Raw genomic sequence first — 23,603 nt, forward strand, 5'->3', positions numbered from 1 at the left:
GTAATGGCCTGCATGGCCAAGGCTGCCTTCAAGCACATGTCACTGAGGACCCAAGGCCTGGGAGAAGTGGTAGTAGGAACTAAGCACCGAGAGTCTAACTCCAATAAGGGATGATACATGACCAGAATAGTCATCCAGCCAGCTTGGAGAGGTAGTAATTTTCAGGAAATAGTGTTTTTGAGAGGTTCAGCTATGCTTAAAGGACTTACAGTATTTCTGGTTGCTGCTTGGCTAAATCTATTTTATTTTCATTTTCATTTTATTTTATTTGAGACGGAGTCTTGCTCTGTTGCCCCAGCTGGAGTGCAGTGGTGCCATCTTGGCTCACTGAAACCTCTGCCTCCCAGGTTCAAGTGATTCTCCCGCCTCAGCCTCCTGAGTAGCTGGGATTCTAGGTACATGCCACCACGCCTGGCTAATTTTTGTATTTTTAGTACAGACGGGGTTTCACCATGTTGGCCAGGCTGACCTCAAACTCCTGACCTCAAGTGATTCTCCCACCTCAGCCTCCCAAAGTGCCGGGATTATAGGCGGAAGCCACCATGCCTGGTCTAAAACTGTTTTAAAGCATTATGTTTGGAAAAAATATTCCCAATCTGTTGTTTCAAATGTTCTAGCTTGAATAAGGTTGGTGCATTATAAACTTAATCTGTAGTTAAAATCAGATAGTTACATATCTTTAAGTGAAAGGAACAAGTTATAAACTAATCCAATCTAATCCCCACTTTTGGCAAAAATATTTGCATACATGCAATGAAAATGTCCAGAAAGTCCTGCACCAAGGTTTATGAAGTGAGGCACTCTTGGCATTTTGGGCTGGATGACACTTTGTTATGGTAGGATGTTTAGCAGTATTTATTCCTGGCCTTGCCCCAAAGTTTGGGGACAAAACTTCCTCCAGTTGAGAATCATTTCTCTATTCAAATATGTTTATGGTGGTTAAATCTGGGTGAGAGTATTATGGGTAATTTTTCTTTCTTCCCCCATTTATTTCTAGTTATTCTACAATGAGTATGTGTACATATATCGTCATATATGTCTTCTATAATAAAAATAAAAGCTATTATTAAAATACCCATAACCACAGCACTATTTATTTTAAAAATTATGGGTACATGCTTTTGAGAAAAATCTTTGAAAAATATCTGTAGATAGAAGGTTTATGGAAGATATAATGTGGGGAATTAAAAAGGAAATAACGTTCTTCTAAGATAATTTAGCAAAAATTAATCTGCAAGATGTGGGGGTGGTAATGTGTGGGCCAGAAATAACTTGATTAATGACCCAGGGGTACCCATCCATGACAACCAATCCTCTGTTTAATGTTCTCATTAGATTTACCAAGCTGGCAGTCTTGTGTTCTGGGCTGTACAAATAGTTTTTCTCTGCACTGACTTCCTTCCAGTTGGGCTCAGCATGGGGGGCAGGGGGCACCAGATCTTTCCCATGTTATGGGCTCCAGTGACAAGTTCACTTCCCTCACTTCCTTCTTGAGAGGAAGACGTGGCGCTACGTTTCACTCACTTTGTAGTGGTGGTATTTTCGTTCACCAGTTGTTTAGGATTGATGGGGTGTGGAAATGGAGCTGCTAATAGATGTCTTTTATTTCTATTAGATAAGGAAAACTTAACTAATGTGCAAGTGGTATATAAAATCCTGGGAATAAACAGGGATAGGATGAACAGTATCGTTTTCCCTTGGTATTCATTGGGGATTGGTTTCAGGAACCCCGAGGATACCAAAAAAACACAGATGCTCAACTTCATGGTATAAAATGGTGTAGATAACCCACACACATTCTCCCGTATACTTTCCATCATCTCTAGGTTGCTTGTAATGCCCAACAGGCCTAGACATCACTTCATTTAAGTGCATTCAATGTAGCACTCAGTGTGATGCAAATTCAATGTTCACTTTTTGGAACTTTGTGGATTTCTTTTTTAATGAATGTTTGATTTGCTATTGGTTGAATCCATGGATGCTGAACCCATAGATACAGAGGGCCAACTGTACTTGTCGGACTCTGAAACTTCAACTTCTCAGCTCTGCCTGAACCTCAGGCATAGAGATGGAATCTGAAGCAGACCAGAGGGTGGCTTCTTGGAGATGGTGAGGCCTGGCCACAGAAGGAACAGGATGCATGACAGCTGCCTCCCACACAGATACACTGCATCTAAGAAGATGTCACCACTCCCATGAGAAATATATACTGTATGCTCATGTTTGAATGTGTGTGTATACCTATATAGATTCAATATATACATATGTTGCAAAGAACTGAAGCAGCAAAATTAGAGAACGCTCAATATTTCTGACATGCTTGGAATAACAAGAGATGTAAAAGCAACTCAGAATTACATTCCCCTTTTACAAAGCCAGATAATGTGGCTGAACCACTGAAGGATTTCAATCTGAGGGCACAAAGTAGGAAACAAATTTACTATTTACTCTCCGGTAAGAAAAACAGAGTTAGACAAGGTCTGCCTTTGAATCACTATAGTTGTATGTCTAAATGGCGTTTCTTTCTGGCAGTTAGTAATGGGACCTGGCAGTTAATGATGATGATGGCAAACACTTAGGGAGCACTCACTATGTGCCCAGCACAGGTCTAAATACCTTCTATAGTCCAACTCTCTTCATTCTCAAAACAGCCCTAAGGCAGCTCTTATTTCTATTGCACAGATGAGGACACTGAAGGACATATTAGGTGCTTAGAAAATATTTTGTGAATGGAATTAATAAGCAGAACTATCATCAATCACTTTATTTTTCTTTTGCTCTTAATAACAATTCATTCTCACTCTTGAACTACTTTTACAGTTAGTGTAATACATCTGTTCTTCAAAACCAGCAGAATCGTTTCCATAAAGATTGAGAATAACAGAACACTCTGCTTAATATAATTACTCTCTAGATTAAACCATTAGATCTGAAACTGTTTGCATTTGTGGGCAATCACAAAAGGTCATGACCCCAGAATCCATCTCTCCTACACGGTTGTCTGCCTGTACCAAAAATATCAATGAGGAAATATGGGTGATATTTGTTTTCTTGAAAGAGCATCAGTGGATTATGAGTTCATGGTTAAAACAAATATATATTAAGGCAAACCATATGAAGTTACTGCTTGTCAGATTAAAAGCAAAATATCAACAATTATATAGGGTTCAACTTAATAGATTTTGTCCCATTTCAAAGCAGTGTGACTGAAGAATTTAATTTTCTTAACGAGTGGTAAAGGAGATGGGAACAGTTACTGGAATTGAGCTAGAAAGCTATTGTTTTATGGCATAGTTTAGTTCCCACAGTAAATTTTGTCAAATTTTAATAAACGCTCCCTTACCTAGTCATTTAACTTATTTCTCTTGCATGTCCTATATTTACTTATGGGTTTTAGTATTATAAGAATAGAGGATATTCATTCGTAGATATTCCAAAGAGTCTTTGAACCACTGCCTACTCTAATGTTTAATATTATAATAGTAACACAGTGCTTTACAATAAGCCCCTACTAAATTATTGAGAGGACACTTTTCTGACTACAAAGAATACTCATTTATGTTTATACTCCAGAACTACTCATAAAGTATTAAAGATGGCCTCTTAAAGTAGCCAAGAGGGTGTGACATCATGAAGGTCTGTGCCTGATGTATTCACTCAAAATATGAATCATGATGATTAAATAGTTGAGGTTTTCAGATGTGACCAACTTACCACCAACCTGGTATATGTGCATGTTTTAAGTATCTCCTCCTGCTCGCAATAAACCCAGTCTGAAAAAGTGGTATTTATAAAGTGAATGATCTTTGGAAAATATTTTTTACAGTGCTATGTACACATGGGAAGTACTCAGAAAATAACTGTACAAGTATGCTTGTTCGAAAATAATGAACACAGAGGCCAGAGTATACCCACCTGAATAAATTCTGCACCCAGTCTGGCAAACATTTATTGACTGCTTTCTCTGCATAGAACAACCGGCCAGCCCCTGCACTCTAGGCACCCACCACCATCGTTAAGAGACCTGTGTGCATGAACCAATCAGACACGTGCTATGAGAATAGAGAAAAGAAATAAGTAATTCTCACAGACACTGACAAACTGGAAAAAACTTCTTTTATCCCAGGTACTTTATGGCTGGGATCAAAGGGGTGAATCACTTGTCTGCACAGTAGGGGTCTGGCAAAAGGAAGTGTTGGCATCAGTTTTCCATCTGCACATATAACCCCCATTCCTCCATGAATTGCATGAGATAGGTTTCATTTTCTCCTGGTGGCCGGTCTGGAGCCGGCTCCTCATAGAGCCTAGACAGAAGACCCTCCTCCCCGAGTCCATCCCCCTCAGAAGGCTCGCAGCCCTCTGAGTCCTGGTCGAAGCTGGACAGCGAAGGAATACACAGCCTGCCAGTTTGGGGGTCCCAGTCGACCAGGGTCGTCGACGGCTCTTCCTCTGGCCCCTCCTCTGAGTCTGTGTGCTCCCGCGTTAGGGGGTCTAAGTCTTGGAGCTGAGGGGTGTATGAGTACTGTAACGTTTGCGGGCCCAAGAGTGCCAACGCTGCCTGTGACTCCAATAATGTTCCTTGTGTGGACACCTCCTCCTGCAACCTGAGCTCCTGCTCTTCAGGCCCTGCACAAATGTCAGTGGTTCTGACATCACATTCATATTCAATGACTGTTTTATCTGGCGGTATTGTTCTGCTGAGGGACGCTTGCTGGGTGAGGGAAGTACCTTCTGCGTTTTCTTCAGAATCACAAACAATTTCCATCAAATGCGAGGCATACCCTAAATGTTTCACCTCCTCTTCCTCCTGAGGGGGCTTCAGGTTCCCGCTGGGCTGAGGATCATTAAGGCTGGATACATCACTGCTTTTTCCCAGTAAACTCATATCCTGATGAGAAATTTTAGAATCATCCGAGATATTGAGGGTGATAAAGTTAATCACGATTTTTTCAGCAGGCACAAAGAATCTTTTGTCAAATTCATTTCCATAAATCAAAATCTATAACGAGAAAAGAGAATGGTTTTCACCTTTTCACTTTAGAGAGACATTAGAAACAGCTGTTAGGTAGAATATCTTGTCACCAGATAGTTTTAAAGACCTACTCTTACCAACTCATCTAAATGAAAGTTATGCTTGCAATATACAGAAAACCTCACTCACTGGGAGGCAAGAGACCCAAGACACACAGAAGATACATGGAAGTGAGAAGCGGTTCACTGGGTGGGCATTTCTCCAGTCCAGGGCTGGGGCTGGGGCGTTGGTGCCCCCTCTTGTAACCGGCAGGGGAGTTCTTCATTTCTCGACCTTTTTTACATTCTGTAAAGTCAGAATCTTAGCCACATGAAGAGTAGCAAAGACTGAATGTGGCAGAGTTTGTGACATTGTTTTATTTATAGTTTGCTATGTACTTGTTAATAAGCTGTGGTTACCTGGGCTACCTGCTCTGTTTTTGGATATATTTGAAATGCGGACAGGCATGAGAACTGGATGTAGAAAGGGAGGGAAATACATGAGCAGGGATGGTTTTTACCCCTTATACCATTCTTATCATGCTATAATAGGGCCAAAAAAGGAAACTCATCTGCCAGTTTACGGTAGAGAGAGAAACTCCAAATCATGTCAGGGAAGCTCAGACGAGATTAAATTATTGCTGTGGGTACCGTGAAAGATACCTGTTTTCTAAGAGAGCATGAGTTACAATCCTCATTGTCACTCTACCATGTGATTTCATTTAACTTTACAAAACAGAACCTTCAGCCTCATTCTTTTACAACATTTTAAGTTTCTAAAAAATCACAGGTGGTCAATTCTCCTGTGAATGTTCCTTCCAGAAAAGGTCTCCCAATGCCATTAGGAAGCCAACTCTGAAACCTGAACGCAGGTAGAATCATAGAAAAACTTATAAACGGAACTAACAGGAACCAAGGTATGTTATCATGTACATGGGAACACATCTTTTAATAGTTCCCAAGAAAATGGTTTTGATTGTTAAAAATATGCTCAGCCCTCCAGAACCCTTCAGCACATGGTCCCACCTCCGTGGGTTTAATTCTTTCTTCTTTCTTGCTGCTTCTTACTGTGAAGGATTAAGTCCTGGCCATGTTCCTCCTAAGTGTGTTTCCATTCCATGTCTTTCTTGCTAACCTGATGTCCCACTCTGGCCTGTTAGACTTGAATCTTCTCTCCCCTGGACAAAGCTAGTTCCCTAGGTGCTTTTCTTGTTTCTAGTCTTACTCAGCTCCAAGTTGTCCTGGAACTAATATCTGGTTGGATCTAAACCTTGATACTGACTATGATGCTCCTAACCTAAAACCCTATGGAGATTTCTCTTTGCCGGTAGAATGAGGCTGAGCTCCTTAGAACAGCGCCTCAGTTCTCCCCTTACTTGGACCCACCGCCCGCTCTCCAGTCTCGTCGTCTTCTCTAGCTCCTCATCTGGAGCCTCCTGGTTTACGAATGTCATGCAGTTTCCACACATCCACCTTGCTGTTTCTTCTGCCTGCACTACGGATCCTAACTCCTACTCACCTCTCATAGCCAAGCCCTGGCATGACAGCTGAACCCCTGTGTAGGGTTTCAGGGCTTTCCTTGTAACCCCCGAGTTCCCAGTGCCTGCTCTCATCTTAGCCTTCATGTATTATTTTGAAATTCTAGTCCCCAACTAGGCTTGAACTTCTAGAAGGGCAAGGCAGGGATCATGACTGAACTTATCTGTGGGACCTTATAAAATTTGGTCATTACATAGAAAATCTTTTCAAAGCTAAGGAAAAAAACTCTGTCAGTGAGCTAATCCAGAAAGCAGGTTTTTTTTTTTTTTTTTTTTTTTTTTTTTTGAGACAGTCTCATTGTCACTCAGGCTGGAGTGCAGTGGCGCACTCTTGCCTCACCGCAATCTTGGCCTCCCAGGTTCAAGTGACTCTCCTGTCTCAGCCTCCTGACTAGCTGGGATTATAGTCATGCATCACCACACCTAGCTAATTTTTGCATTTTTAGTAGAGATGGGGTTTCATGCTGTTGACCAGGCTGGTCTTGAACTCCTGACCTCAAGTGATCCAACTGCCTCAGCCTCCCATAGTGCTGGGATTACAGGCATGAGCCACCATGCCCAGCCCAGAAAGTGTTTTTTAATTCACCAGCTATTTAACTTTAATTTCACGCTGCCCTTAAAGGGAACTGAATCTGCTCTAGAACCTCCTCTTCTGTCCTCCTGGAGGTGTACTATTATAATAAAGATCCCTGCCACACTAAGCACTCACCAAATTTGCTGGGTGTTTCTCTTTGCCGACGTGGATATATCGATAGATGGAATAGCCCATCACAGAAAAAAGAAACACAGTAACGGATACGGGCAGAACATACCAGAAGATGATTTTAGCTTTGAACTCTGATGATTGATCTGTTAAAAAAAAAAAAAAAAAAGGTGGGAAGTGGGGGGAAGGGTTAGATAGTTGTGATTTGATGTGATGGGAAAAACTGATATCGTTAAGTGGCTTCTGGGCAGATCACTTGCATTTGGGAACTCAGTTTTCTCACCTCTACGTTGAGAAGCTTAAGCTAAATGTTATAAGCGGTCTCAGAATTCTTACTCTCCCTGACAAGAGATGGTCTGAAGGAATCATCTGAACACACCTCAAGTGTTTAAGAATACATCAATCATCCAAGTCAGCACATATTCCACCATCATATATCTGGCTATGAGATTCATGCAGGTTTCTATATTTGAAAGTAAGTGTATTTGATATTCAAGTAACTCACAGAACTTCAAACAAACAACAAAACCCTCCAGTGAAGATCCCATTGAATTGCTCCACTTTTCCACGCCACATGTTTGACTCAATCTTTCTGCATGTTCACTGAAGGACATGAATGCATGGCGCCTCCTTTTATGTGAGTAGCAGAACCGTTTTTGTACTGCTTGACTGGACTTTCTGGGTAGGGCTGGAGCCTGGGGATGTGCGTAGGGAGGTGGCTGGACAGGGTACAGTGCGAATGGCAGTTAACTCCCTTCCTGGGCCTGCTGTGCTATAGGCTCATGATGAGTAAAAGTCTGCAGAGGAATGACAATACCTGGGAAATTGTTTTAATAAAAGTTTTAATAAAAGTGCTGGCCCACACCATTGATCAGGCCATATAGCTGATGACTAGAGCTCATTGTGACTCACTCATACTTGTTAAGCCACTGTGGTATACTTGGAAGTTGTGATGGTATATTTTACATGTCTAGTTGGGTAGGCCACAGTACTCAGATATTTGGCTAAACATTATTCTAGAGCTTTCTGTGAAGGTTTTTTTTTTTTTACTTTTTTTTTTATTTTTGGGAGACTAACATTTCAATCAGTAGGTTTTTGAGTAAAGCAGATTACCATCTATAATGTGGGTGGGCCTCATCCAATCAACTGAAGACTTCAATAAAAAATGTCTTCACGACCCAAAGGAACAGGGAATTCTGCCAGCAGACTGCCTTTGGGTGCGAACTGCAAACATCCACTCTTCCGTGGGTCTCCAGCCTGCCTATGCTACAAATTCGGACTTGCCAGCCTCCACAATCGTATGAGTCAATGCCTTAAAATAAATCAATATTTCTAAACAAACATCTATATGTATTCTATTGGTTCTGTTTCTCTGGAGAATCCTGACTGATACAGCTGTAGGAAAAAGAGCAGCTTCAGCACAAATGACAAAAGTCCGAGTGTGCTCCTTACACACTAACAAAACCAGCAGCAGTGTGACCGGAGCATCCTAATCCAGGAGAATGTTGGATGCTCTTGATGCTTGGGCCCAAGAGAAAGCAGCAAAGTCACTATCTGGTTAACTGTCCAGTTGAAAGCCTGGAAACAGATGTGTCATGGCTGATGAGGGTGGTCAACAAGAGCCGGTGGGAGAAGTCCCGCATGTGGGCCTCTTACCCTGCATAATTCCCACGGAGCACATTCACCACCAGCTTCCGCACAGAGACATGCCAGTGCAGCAGTGCGGATGCTGCGGGTGTCAGAACTCCACCTGCCCTGCTTGTAGCCTATAACTCAGTCCAACCCTCTTAATACAATCCCTGGTCCCTGGATTGAGCCTGTGCTAATTGGAAAGAGTCATAACAATGACTGACAGCATTTAGTATACACTAATCCATGTTTACTACAACAAACCTAATAAACTGTATCTGTATTTTAGGGATGGGGGACTAGAGAGCAGAAATGTGTTTTAAAAAATAGTTCCAATAGAGGCAATGCTGATTATTCAGAAAGCAGGTCCTCACACCAGTGTGTTCGAAAGATATCTCTGGTGATCTAACAGCTGGGATAGCAGGGGTTCAGAACCAGAAATAGAGCCTAGTTATTCCGTTAATTTTTCTTTCTTTTTTTTTATTTTTGAGACAGGGTTTCACTCTGTTGCCCAGGCTAGAGTGCAGTGGCACAATCACGGCTCACTGTAGCCTCCACTTCCCCAAGTGATCCTCCCATCTCAGCTTCCCAAGTAGCTTGGACTAAAGGTGTGTGCCACCATGCCTGGCTAATTTTTGTATTTTTAGTAGAGATGGGGTTTCACCATGTTGCCCAGACTGGTCTCGAACTCCTGGGCTCAAGTAATCCTCCTGCCTCGGCCTCCCAAAGTGCTGGTATTATAGGCGTGAACCACTGCACTTGGCCACTTTTTTCATATTAGTGAGAAGGTGAGCTTCATCTGCTTACCAAGAAGTTTTGAATTCAATCTGCATTTCATTGCTTTTGCTCCAATTGTGTTAATGATTTCCACTGGAAATTCATTCCCAGCAGCTGGCACTGATCAAGGTGTTAGTAGTAAAGAGAGCACTTCTCCCAAATACAAATACGATTTCTTCAATAGGCTTTGTTTTGCTTGGCATTTTAGTTTCATTTGATATATGGTAGAGACTCCTTCATTGTAAAAGAAAAGCTATGATAAGCTATGATAAAGACAGAGAGTCAAGGGTAAAGCCTTGCACTTTTCATATGTACTCACAAAGTTCCCTTTCTTTACTCTGGGACAGTTTCATCGTGAAAGGTGGGAGGAGTGAGGGAAGAGGAAAGCAGGGGTTATGGATTCCTATTCAAGGCTGGTGATACAGCCAAGGTGTGGCGTGGAGGTCGTGGGCTTCTGTCTCTAGCCCAGCTGTTTGGAAAAGAAGTGGAGGAACAATGGATGACGAGTCCTTCGACACAGGCAAACTTTAGGATTTATTTTCTTTGAATTTTCAAGTTTTGAGTTCAAGTTCCTCTCACTCTGAAGGCGGAAAAATTAAACGAATGCCAAGCTCACAACTCTATGTCTCCGCATAGGAATGGGTATCTCTAACCACGGTTTCCTGGAAGCCCAGTGTAGAAAATGTGAGCAGGAGATAAATAAAAGGAAACAGAGAGAAGTAACTGTAAGGACAAGGAAGTGATCACTGATTTGCAGATCCCAGACCCTCACTCAGACAATTAGTGGCACCTGAACACAACTGGAAGCACCTATAATTAGTATTCCCCAGGGAAAGTAAAAAATACATTCTCCTTTACAGTGGTTTCAGAATAACACTTTGTTTCTAGCAATAAAATTATCTGATGTTCTTGAAGACCAAAGAACTTCTATTGATCAGAGTGGTTATTTTTTATTTTTTGAGACAAGATCTCACTCTGTTGCCCAAGCTGGAGTGCAGTGGTGCACCCATGGCTCACTGCAGCCTCTCCTGGGCTCAGGTGATCCTCCCACCTCAGCCTCCTGAGTAGCTAGGACTACAGGCATGCACTACCATGCCTGGTTGACTTTATTTTTTGTAGAGATGAGATCTCACTATGTTGCCCAGGCTGGTCTTAAACTCCTGGGCTCAAGCCATCCTTCCTCCTTGGCCTCCTAAAGTGCTGAGATTTCAGGTGTGGGCCACCATGCCCAGCCTGATTATGATTTTAAAGAAGAAACAAGGCATGTGTAAAAGTGCCTCATTGTTATTTCACAAGGCACGTGGATGAGGGACCATGGGAAGATTGCTGGCAGTGGACACGGGACCCGTTTGAGTTCTCCGAGGGGGTGAGAACACTTCTGAACACTGACCAAGCTCAGAGGCAGAGCCTCAGGCTGCTCCATGCATTTCTGGTGGTAGTTGTTTCTGCCTTTGCCTCAACCTGTTTCTGTTAGACACAGATATGTCAAAACTTTGTCTAAACCATCATACCGACTTCTAATTTTAGCACATCTCCTTCCTAGACCAGCAAAGATTTTTAAAAGCTTACCTTTCAAAGTCCTGGCACACTGCTTCTCAGAAGGCTGAGCACGGCGAGGGGGACCTGGGACGAAGGACTCCACGTGGATGCAGTAAAGAGTGTTTGGCTCCAGCCAGGTGAGCACCAGTGTGTGGTTGGTCACACACTGGGACCACTAGGATAGGGAATTGCAAACACTGGTTAGAGCCAGACATTTCTGGGACCACCCCAGACAAATAACTCTAGAGGGAAATAAAAGACCAAGCCACCATTTAATCCTTTACTATCAGTATAAGCTGTTTTTTTTTTTTTTTTTTTTTTTTTTTCCAGCAACAGTTTCAATATACTCTTTTCCTTCAGCGCAGCAGAGCATGGTCAGGAACTGGACCAATGCTGGGAGGGATTCTAAACAACACACAGATAGTGTTCTCATTCATTGTCCTGGGTCCTGCTCACATTATTTTTTCTTCTTGGAGAAAGACTGTGCAAGTGAAAGCTCTCCATCAAAGTCAAGTGTACAATCTCTCTACACTCCAATAACAACACCATATCCTGTCAACAGAGTTTCTGTCAAGAAGATCTGAAGTTAGTTCTGTAAAATTTCTGTATAAAGGTTTCAACTGTATTTTGTGCAGCCTGTCTTTTGAATATCATGACTTCCCAGATTCACACGCAGAGAATCAAGGCATCAGAGTTGTCTGTTCCCACATTAGCTACAGAGGGGTTCATGAACACATGCCCCATCCCATTTCAGGCTTACCGTTCTATTTGATTTAGTATTCGACACAGACACGTTATACTTCAGATTGGAGTATATTTGTCGCATGGAAACAGGAAGGTCTTCTGGATTTCTCTTCCACTTCTCTGGAGCTGTTAGAACAACAGAAATGGACTTCTCATCTGTAGTCAGTGCCACCTCTGGTGGGCCAATTTGTGCTTAAAGTGGGAAGAAAGAGCGTATTATGCTCAGATGAAAAATTACCTTAGATAAAGCTACGATATAATCCTACTTGGATCGAGGCCCTAAAATACTTTCTTTTTCTTTCTTTTTTTTTTTTTTTTTTGAGATGGAGTCCTTTCCCTATCACCCAGACTGGAGTGCAATGGTGTGATTTTGGCTCACTGCAACCTCTGCCTCCTGGGTTCAAGTGATGCTTCTGCCTCAGTCTCCCAAGTAGCTGGGATTACAGGTGCCCACCACCACGCCCAGCTAATTTTTATATTTTTAGTAGAGACGGAGTTTCATCATGTTGGCCAGGCTGGTCTCAAACTCCTGATCTTGTGATCTGTCCACCTCGGCCTCCCAAAGTGTTGGGATTACAGGTGTGAGCCACTGCACTCAGCCTTAAAAGACACCTTCTTACAGGAGGTAAGAACGTACAAAGGTGGGCCTGAGTTATGCCAAATCTTGAAACCATTTCACAAGCCTGATCCAATGTTAGAACAGCAAATTAAAGTGTTCTATTTCCTTAGTCACATGCATAAACAGTAGATGGTTAATACAATCAAAACTCTGTAACATTTATGTGGCTTGAAAAGTTGGTGATAAATGACAACATGATTTGATAAGTGGAAAATCAGAGATGTGATTAGAATGATCTAGAACAGAGACCAGGCGACTTTTATCCTAAAGGTCTGGACAGTAAATATTTCAGGCATAGCAGGCCATATGATCTCTGTTGCACTATTCCATTCTTGTTGTAATGCAAAAGCAGTCTAAGGTAACTATGTAAACAAATGAGTGTGGGTTGTGTCCCAATACAACTTTATGAATAGACATCAATATTTCAATTTCCTTTACTTTTCCAATGTAAAATATTCCTTGGATTTTTAGAAACTATTTAAAAACGTAAATACCATTCTTAACTCTTTGACTGCAGAAAAACAGAAAGGGGGTTGCTGGATTTGTCCCAAGGGTAGTTTTCTGGCCTCTGATCCGGAAGCGCTCCCGCACTTACAGAGCGCTTGCAGAGCTCATTATGGCAGCCCTGAGTGGGTCCTTCATGACTGAGTCAGCCATAGGTCAGGGGATGGCAACGTTATAAAAGTAAATACCAGGAAGAAGTTGCCTTAATTCTGAGTTACACTTGGAAATTACATCATCACACCACCAAGTTCATACAAGAAGAAGCATAGTTGGATAATCAGGACAATCTTTAATCAATCTTGTGGAGACATTAATAGTCCATAAACCCACATTAAATAAAGTCATTTTGTTCCTCAAACAAACTTCCACTAAGTAGCTTCCACTAAGTAGCTTCCACTAAGTAGTAAGACAAAGTCAAAATTTAATATCATTGTCATTTAGTATCAATTTTGGATCTGGGAGAGATCTTAGAGACCACTTGGCTAAACCTTTCACTCTAAAGATGAGACTCAGGCTGGGTGCAGTGGCCCATGCCTGTAACCCTAACACTTTGAGAAGCTGAGGTGGGAAGACAGCATGAGCCCAGGAGTTTGAGACCAGCCTGGCAACATAATGAGGCCCTGTCTCCAAAGTCAGTCAGTCAATCAATCAATCAATCAACCAATAAAGGTGAGACTCAGAGCCAGCAAGGTTAAGGACTTTGTACTGCTCACTCAATCCAGTGGTCCAGAATAGAGCCAAGCAGAGCACCTTCCTCTGGGCAAGGCTGTCTATGAGGCTGAGACTGTTAAACCTGATATTAATACATGTTTAACTGACCATGGCAATAATGGCATTACTTACTTTCTAAAAAAGGATAGAACCGTCCACTTTCAGCCCATTTGGAACAGTTTGTTCCCCAAATGGCCTTAACTTTGGCATAATACTGGTGTTCGTAGTCAGAAGTTTCAGCAGAAAGATCACAGTAGGTTCTATTGATATTTCTGCATTCTGATTTATTCAGCCATTTCTTTTGCCCATATCTGCTAAGAAAGAAGCTGAATTAATAATGAGGTGCCCTCTATACTTTACAATAGAAAATGTAGTCATTTTATAAAACTGAATGGAACTGACGACCTTCTCTTCAGAAAAACAAAGGTGCCTGTCATCGAGATAAAAAAGAATCCACTTTTGCTGCGGGCAATTTTTTTCATTAGCTGTCAGGAACATGAGTCAGAGTTTCTGTAATCACCTTTCTTTCTGTGAATTATAATGTGGATAGTATATTTTGAACGCGTATATTTTATTGTTATTCTTTGGCTACAGTGAAATTTTTACATATTGTGTGATCAATTCTTCTAGTAATTATTTATGTAGGTTTTTAGTCTACTGTGCACACAAGGTCAGTTTGATGGATTGTCTGAAGAACAGTTCGTCATTTTTTTTCTTGGAAGAAAAATTACTTCGACGTTCTCAGTGCATATAAAAATCTAAGCATCAATGATTCTAGGGAAAATACATGAGGCTGGAATGCATACAGAAATTTGCATTTTTGATAATTATAGTGAGGATGATAATATTGACTAGGTTGGTCATATTGATTTTTCTTTTCTTTATTAAAACCACAACCCCCATAGCAAATAGGGAGGTGGCAATATTTTTAGCCCTTTTCAGGTGGGAGAGACTGAAGTGTAGGGTTCAGGTAACATGTGATAAGCCAGTGAAAGGGACAGGGAGGCAGAGTGGGAAAGGTGATGGGTTACAAGTGGCAGCCTAGGGAACAGCTGAGAGGACACTGCAGTGGTCCAGGGGAAGATGTAGGTCACTTGGACAATGATGGGGGCAGTAGGATGAATAAGGACAGGACAAAAGCAGGAAATATTAGGAGACAGGACTTGGTGATAGAAAACATGTGACAGATCAGGGAAATGAAGGTATTAAGGATGCCGTCTCTTTCTGTCTAGGGCAGACGGGTGGAATGGTGGTGATATTTACTACGATAAAGAGCACTGAGACAGAGCAGATTTGGGAAATGGATGGGGAGGCAGAGCAGAAGGGAAAGAAAACACGTTCACTTTTGATGCCTTGAGCCTGAGTATGTAACAGATATCCCAGTGCAGATGCCCAGCGGGCAATGGGTCTCAGGAGAGACATGTGAGTGGGAGGTAGGGATTTTGGAGTCAGTATCATCAAACTGCTCATTGAAGGCACAAGGATGAATGAACGATCCATGGAGACAAAACAAAGTCTAGGATAAAATTTCAGGAGCGTCAAGATTTAAAGGCTGGACGGAAAGAAGGCCTGGAAATAGCAACTAAAGAGGGATGAGGAAAAAACATATCATAAAGGTCAAGGGAAGAGTGTGTCTTGAGAAAGAGGATATGTCCATGTATTGCCAAAGCTTAAGGATATTTTCTCTTTTCAGAATATGGCAACAGATTTCTGAAAGTAGATGTTTCCCATTTCCTAAGTACCACACCTACCAAAAGACATCAGAAATATAGTCAGATCTTACTGATCAACTTCTCCATCTAAGTCATCACTGTTACTTAGGGGCTTTCAATTTTTTTTTGACCATGATCCACGGGGGAAAAATACATTTTACATTTTGATTCAGCTCACAAAATATAAAACTAACATATTAAAACAAAAATTGTGCAAGAAAATATTTAAACTTTACCACAGGCCTTGCATTCAGTTATTTTTCATTCCACTCCATTCCACACCATTCCATTCCTTTCCATCAAAAATAATGTCCCTCAACATTCATTTCATGAATCATCAAAGAGTCTTGAGTTGTGGTTTGAAGACTATTGCCATTGCCTATGCGACCCCTCCCTCCTCCCTCCTCAAACTTCCTCACTCTGCCAAAGGCAAGGCAGCTTCCCATGACAATGCTGATGCAGGAGAAAAGGCTCTTTACAAGATTTTCAGCAAAATAAATGAATGATGCCAGAATCACTCAGCAAATACTCCAGTAATGACACACACACATGGCAAATGGCCATGTGGGGCCCTCAGTGGTCTCTGATTTACAAGCTTTATCTCATCTAATTATCATAATAACCCTAGGGGGTAGGTACTCTTATTTTCATCCCGTTTTACAGATGAGGAAGCTGAGGCTCAGGAAGATTAAGGGATCCACTCAAATTCACATGACTAGTAAAAGGCATACCTGGGATTTGAACCATTCTTCCCTGATGCCAAAACTTCTGTTTTTAGTGCTACATTCTATTTTTTGTATTAATTGTTTTGGTGGATAGAATTTAAACTTTTGTTAAATTTTCATCTTGGAAACAAACTTCACTCAAAAGTATAAACGTATAATCTGCAACCTTCCCAGCTAGGTTCATAGCCTGGCTATGAACTGGGGACCGTCTGACTTCAGAGCTGAGCTTGGAGCCCTCTGGCAGTGAAATATGCTGCCCTATATTCCTGTCCCTCTCACATGCACAGGCATGTAAGAACGCCAACATGGCAAGCTTCTTTTTAAACACATATTTTTAAAAGTTGCACAGTCTAAGTGATCTGCTCACCCAGAGCAGTGATGACTATTTTTTAAAAATCCCTTTCTGAATCACATAAAACATAAAGGACAGAGCAAGCTCTTTGCTCCACCTAATGGATAAGGAGGCAAGGACATGCTCGTGAGTCTTTTTCCCTTTGCAAAGCAGTTTCTTTCCTCTAACACTGGCTACTGAGAAACTCCTTAGAAATGAGAATGAGGTTCTAGATTTGAGGTCACTGTGAGTCGCTGCTGAAGTCTTTCACTGGTTTTAGTGATCTGAATTTTTTTTTCAAAGACAAAACTGACTTTATTCTTTTTTGAAAATATGGTAATGTTTTTAAATTCAAACAATCAAACAATTCAGAAAGTATAATCAAAAGAGAAACAAATCATCCTAAAACCCATTACCCTGGAACATTTGGTGTGTATGATTCTGGATATCTCATTTTGCTTCTGTATAAACAGAAGGATGATATGATAGCAGAATAGATGGACAAAAATTAGATTATACCATACATATGGTTTTAATAAAAGTAGTCAATTCAATGTGCCTTGAACTTTGATAGAAAAAAGAAATTGACGCGAAATTAAAGGAACTGCAGAAGTGCAAATGTTTGTCACCACAAGAGATATTTGTTCCTAAAAGAGCTTTTAAATTAAGAAAATGATTTGTGAAAAATATTGAGAGGTTAATTATTAAAATAATAAAATATTGTCATTTTAGATCACATTGAATGGCTTCTGGCTATGAAAATCAGTACACTTATAGTCCCCCCACCTTTCCATCTTATATTATTGTTTAAATTCAGATTATTTCTAAGAAACTTCTACAATTACATTTCCATCACTATTTAGTCTTAGTTCTATATTTAGATAAATTCAATGCATGCTACCAGTCTTTTTTTGTCATCACTAAGTTCTTCTTTTGGGTTTGTCTTTATCTCTCTGTTAGCTGGAGGTCATCTTTAGTTAGTGCTCCACCTCATCCCCCAGGAAGGTCTCAGAAAAGTGATCTCCTGGGTTCCCACCCGCTTCCAAACACCAGTCTACTGAACTTAGTAAGAGTCTTAGGTCACACTTGTCTTTTCCTCAGAAAATGTATTCTATTGAGTGTTGCCAGATTGAAATTCTCCCTTTCTCCCAACTTGAGTTCTGCTTTTGCTAAAATGGCCATGAATCATTTAATTATCTTAAAGTCCAATAACTTCCCAGGATGTGTCTTGCTATTGTTCTTACCAATTTTTTTCTAGACATACCACACATTTATGACACACAGTTCCAAACAGTCTTTATTACCTGTTCAACCATTACTATCACTTAGCTCTAACAGGTTTTTCATCTTGATATAGTATTTTTATATTCCAGCATTTTCCTAAGCTCTGCACACTTCCTAAAAAGACATGTTCTTCCTGTTGTCTTTGAATCTCTTCTTTCACTGTTTTCTCTTCTTTGAGTTTTACCTTTACAGATCCTGTTGTTTATGCACTCTAACAAAATTATGGACTGTTATGTGTTTTAATTCTTCCTTACTTCCATAGCAAAGCTTTCTGGAAACTTGTATTCTTTTTTCCTCTTTCCCTCTTCCAGTAATTATGAATAGGTGCTATGCTAGTTCCTTTGGGACTTTTACTGTTTGAATGGGGCCAGCTGTTTGTTGAACACGCAAATGGACATAAGAATAGGGCTCAGATAATGAGCTTTTGCTCTCCATAATTTTTGTTTGTTTGTTTGAGACAAGACCTGGCTTTATTGCCCAGGCTGGAGAGCAGTGGCATGATCTCAGCTCACTGGAACCTCCACCTCCCAGCTCAAGCCATCCTGCCACCCCAGTCTCCGAAGTAGATGGGACTACAAGCACGCACCATCATGACTGGCTGATTTTTGTATTTTTTGTAGAGACGGGGTTTTGTCATGTTTCCCAGGTTGGTTTTGAACTTGTGAGCTCATGGGATCCACCATTTTCAGCCTCCTAAGGTGCTGGGGTTACAGGTGAGAGCCACTGCATCCGGCCAATTCTCTCCATAATTTTAAACTTCTGTTTCCATTAAACACCCTCTCACCAAATCTATTATTCCCTTTGCTCCCTGGGAAACCTGCCTGCCCTCAGGTTTGGGGCTGCAGGAGGCTGATGTTGTAGCCTTCCTGGGCTGCCTCCCAGCCAGTGCTACCTCCCTTTCCTCCTGCCCCTGGCTCACTCCCAGCTTCTCCCTGGGCTGTGACAGGGCCTCCACAATGGACATGTCCTGTGTGCCTGATTTCTATTTTAGCTCCTCCATCTGTGACATTCTGTGGCACCCAACTGGGGCTCCACGGGGACATTTCCTTAATTTCTGGTGGTGGCGATCCTTAGATTTCCATGCTCTCAGATTGTTAGGTGGGCTCTTGGTACTGTGACACTTATTTTGTGAAATCATTTCCTGTGATTGGAGGTGTGAAGGTATAGATTTGCTTTCAGTTTCTGTAGCTGTTTTTCTTCAGATACCACAGGATTTGGCTTGGATGGTTTCTAGTTTGTGGTTAGGGTTGTGGCCATTTCCTTTGTTTCTCTGAAGATGGACATTGACTGCCTGTTTTGCATTCTTTCCTGCTTGCAACGAGTTTTGAGGGCCAGATGAAATGTCTGTTCACTGCTATCTTTAAGTGCAACAGCTGATCGCACAAAATGTGCATGTGGTTTCAAGGAGTCTAAGGATGCCTGTAATTCCAAACAGCTTAGAAAATTCAGAGATGATGGATTGCCTTGTTTGCTCAGCCACCTAATAATGTTTTGACCAACTTTTCTGTCTAAATAACCTCGCCTTGCCTGAGCCTCCCAATGCCTCTGTCTCCATGAAGAAACTGTTTTCTAATTTAATCTTACAAAACATCAAGAAAACGTAACCTGAAATATCTAAAACTTTTCTCTTTTTCAAACACATTTAATACCGGAGAGAGTTTATCTTTGCACAATTCACAGGAGTCAGAGTCTTGTGTTTGTAAGCTAGCCAAAAGGAAAAGAAGAAACTTACATGAAATACTGGACAGTGTAAGTAACTTTAACTCCTTGAAGACACTCTGGTGGATTCCATTGTAGGACATTCTTCATGTTGATGGATAAGAAGGTGATGTTTGCAGGTTTAGGCAAACCACCAGAGACACAGGGAACTGAAAAAGGAGCAGAAAGGAATTGAAGTCTTAGTGGCAGAAAAGGAAAACATGATACCTGTAGTAGCTAGTCTCCAGAGATGGCCCCCGATATGGCCTTCCAGTACGCATGCCCTGTGTAACATCTCTCAAATGCAAAAGAGAATGTGGCAGAGGTGGCTCTGGGACTAAGCCAGGACTTTTGCTTTCCAAAAAAAATTCCCGAGTTGCTACGTAAAATGACAGCTAACTTACTAGAGAGACCATGCTGAGAGATTGCACAAAGAGAGGCTCAGTTGTCCTGGTGTCCCAGCTGAGCCCAGCCTTCCAATTAAGAGGCCACAATGAAGTCACTGTGGTCATTCTAGCCCCTTCTGTCACAGACTGAAGCTGCATGAGAGACCTCGCATGAGACCAGCAGAAGAATCATCTGGCAGAGCCCCAGTTAATCCCCAGAATTTTAAGAAATAATAAAATGATTGTTTTAAACCACTAAGTTTTGGGGATAGTTTGTTGTGCACTGCAGAGAACTAAAACAATCTCTTTATTAAATGTTAAAATAAAATTTAGAGTAGGTGACCCCGAGAGGCCAGAGTTTCAAAGGTTAGAATTGGGACTGCCTTTACTAAAGAACATAGTAAAGCAATAATTAGAAAAGGAACCAATGAAATAAGACAATTTATTTAAATAAACACTGATATGTTCACATAGGTGCACTCTAAGAAAAACTGTATCCTACAGGATTAATTTATAGAAATCCTTGTGGAGAAATGGTAAAGAATTGAGAAACTACTAAAAACTTGGAAAAGGAAAGGAGAGGCTACTGTCTTGTAAAATAAAGCAAAGATAATCCTTGAATTAAAGTAAATGAAAAAATTCAGTGGTAATATGTAGGATTCAAAATATTAATTCAAAATATTGGAAAGATCACAAGGCACAGAGTGATAATCAATCAGGTTTTATGAAGAACTAATCCTGTCACAAATATGCACATTCTAGTCAATCAATGAACTTGAAAAATACAAAATATTAACACTGCAAATCAAACTTAGGAAATAAAATTTAGTTCAGTCACTGATGGTAGGTCCAATCTTGGCTAAGTATCATAATTCTTGAGTAAAGTAGCTGGGACTAACGTCAGAGAAAGGAATTATGTGTGAGGTAATCCTTGGTTAAGATTAGTTCTATACAATGTACTGTTATTTTGCAAGCCAAATGAAAAAAAAATTATTTACTTTAGAATTAAACTTTGTAGGATCACCCTGATTCTAAGCAAAATTAGCTCTTTAGTGTAAAGATGGCTGAGTGTAGGTATGCTTGTGCTATAATTGTAATGACTCCTACTTTTAACCTTGCTCATAAAAAAAATTTTTAGTTTTATTTTTAAGAAAAAAGTTACTCACAGAGAAGCACAATCAATTGACCACTGCCGTGTGTGTGTGTGTGTGTGTGTGTGTGTGTGTGTGTGTGTGTGTGTGTTTGTGTGTGTGGTAGGGGTAGGGGAATCTCAAAAGGACATAGCCTGCCTAACATCTTCTTGTAATTATTTGGAACCATTGTGTAGCAAGTGGTGTTGGTATTTTCTGGAGATTACATAGAGTGAATATTTATCAATGATTTAATACTGCTTTATGGTACTACTAGGTTTACCAGGTTCTCAATTTTAATCAGATTTTTGAAGACAAAACAGAACATGGGGAGGCAGCACACTGAGTATAATACTTCTCAGCTCTTCAAAAATGCAGAACCCATTTAACATAAAAATTTCCAAGGATCTTTCCAGATCTAAAATGCTGTGGCCTGCATTTTTAGATGGCCCTAACACATGAAGAGTGGTTACCATGTCTTTATACAAAATAAAATAGACTGTGTATTATAATATCAGTGGTGAAAGACATTGTCAAAACATGGCTTTATAGAGCTGACAGGGAAATCAAATATTTTGGTTTGTGGCAACATGAGTTTGGAGATAGAACACGGAAGTTATCTTAGATAGTATAGTCCAGGCATATCGTCTCAAGTTTCAATCTATACAAATCTTTATCTTCTTCAACACTGTATTCTACTTGTCTTTTTTTTTTTTTTTTTTTTTTTTGAGACAGAGTCTCACTCTGTCACCCATGCTAGAGTGCAGTGGCATGATCTCAGCTCACTGCAACCTCCACTTCCCAGGTTCAAATGATTCTCTTGCCTCAGCCTCCCAAGTAGTTGGAATTACAGGCACCCACCACCATGCCTGGCTAATTTTTTTTTGTATTTATAGTAGAGTTGGGGTTTTGCCATGTTGGCCAGGCTGGTCTCCAGCTCCTGACCTCAGGTGATCCTGCCATCTCGGCCTCCCAAAGTGCTGGGATTACAGATGTGAGCCACCGCGCCTGGCCCTATTTGTTTTTTAATGTGAGTGAACAAATGACAGAACTCTCAAGATGCCTAAAACATACCCAAAAAAGTTTTGAGAAATAACTTGGAGTAAAAGGAATAGGCAATTTTATTTTACTTTAGCTTTTTTGGTTGCTGTCATAAGGAAACAAAGCAATTTTTCTCTTCTGAAATAAACTATACTCTGGAATGTGCTGTCAATAATTAATGTTCATTGATTCAGTAGACATTTTGATTAATGCTTTGTAATTGTCTAAACGGTCCTTCACAAATGCTATGCCAATCGTTGAAATGTTAGCAAACTCTGGTAATGATATTAAACCAACAGAATCAATAATGTGACAATAATAACATTAAAAAATAATGTTCTTATGCCATTCTATTCTTTGAGAATATATTTCATTATAAATGCTGTGGACTATGTACGCCTCCTCTGCACGTCTACATTATGAGTAAATCATTTCTATCACCATGACTGTGGTAGCTGGCCTCCAATAATCCCTTCCTCCTGGCATTCACAGGCTGTATTGTTCTCTCCCACATTGTGCCTGGGTTGGTCTGTGTGTCCAATAAAATATGACAAAAGCCAGGACAAAAGACACTTCTGAGATTAGGTGATAAAAGACACTGTAGCTTCTATCTTGTTTCCTTTGCCTTGGATCGTTTGCATGGGCAACACCAGCTGCCTTGTTGTGAGTGGCCCCGTGGAGGCCCATGTGGCAAAGTAACTGAGGCTTCCCAAAGCTGCTGAAGAACTGAGTGATGCCTCCTGCCAAAAGGAACCTTAGTGATCTTAGCAGTGGATCCTCTGACCCCAGTCCAGCCTTCAGATGCCTGCAGCCCCAGCTTGCCTCTTGACTACACTCTTGTGAAAGACCTTCAGCCAGCACCACTTGGCTAAGCCATTTCTGGAATCCTGACCCTCAAAAAATACGTGAGATAGTATTTGTTGCTTAAAGCTATTAAGTGTAAGGTAATTTGTTACCTAACAGTAGAGAATGAATACAACAACGATTCTAAAAGTGAAAGCATCTAAGACAGACAAATCACTGAAAACCACCCCCTCCATTCCCAATAATTTAATAAATGACTCTTGCCTTAACAATTTTGAGAAATATTCTTTCTAATAGTTCGATTTTATGTTTATGAAGAAAATTAAAAACTACCCAAGGAGAAGACCAGAAACTTACTATCTTTTTAATAGCAAGTGAAGATGACAGTAAAAACTTTTTGAAATTTTTTTAAAAACCCAAATGCTTAGTTAAGGTCATTGCAAATACACTGACAAGGTTTCAGAGTAACAAACACCTTTAACAGAAATCCACTTAAAAATGAATGTTATATTTTATACATTGTATCTGGGGGAAAATACTACAGCTTTTAGTCCTGCAGGTTCTTCCTCTGGATTGACATTATCTTTCCGATGGCAGAGGCAGAAAATGTTATCAGTTTTGGATCATCCTCTTGTCAATAAATCAAACTATTATTCAGGGGCAGACCTATCATGAGAAAAGTAGGTCACGTCTTGATATCAGCCCATCTCTAAATCTC

At 40.7% G+C, this 23,603-nt stretch overlaps 1 protein-coding gene across 6 annotated transcripts in view; it reads right to left on the reverse strand.

Annotated features, from left to right (window-relative positions):
• Positions 1–2,749: 2,749 nt before the first annotated feature.
• Positions 2,750–23,603, reverse strand: part of IL20RA (interleukin 20 receptor subunit alpha) — a 44,631-nt gene continuing 23,777 nt past the window's right edge. Inside the window, exons 2-7 of one of the 6 annotated variants that reach the window (XM_074039012.1) lie at positions 19,559–19,694; positions 13,907–14,085; positions 11,957–12,066; positions 11,227–11,371; positions 7,258–7,397; positions 2,750–4,999 (exon numbers count right to left, since the gene is read on the reverse strand). In XM_074039012.1, the coding sequence (XP_073895113.1) occupies positions 4,202–4,999; positions 7,258–7,397; positions 11,227–11,371; positions 11,957–12,066; positions 13,907–14,085; positions 19,559–19,694 (1,508 nt within the window). In that variant the 3' untranslated portion in view covers positions 2,750–4,201. Of the gene's footprint in view, positions 5,000–7,257; positions 7,398–11,226; positions 11,372–11,956; positions 12,133–13,906; positions 14,089–19,558; positions 19,695–23,603 lie in introns of all 6 variants that reach the window. The other 5 variants (XM_005551946.4, XM_005551947.4, XM_015448715.3 and 2 more) reach the window with 5 other exon arrangements.

The sequence above is a fragment of the Macaca fascicularis genome, chromosome 4, assembly GCF_037993035.2.
Source record: "Macaca fascicularis isolate 582-1 chromosome 4, T2T-MFA8v1.1".
NCBI classification, from domain to species: Eukaryota; Metazoa; Chordata; class Mammalia; order Primates; family Cercopithecidae; genus Macaca; species Macaca fascicularis.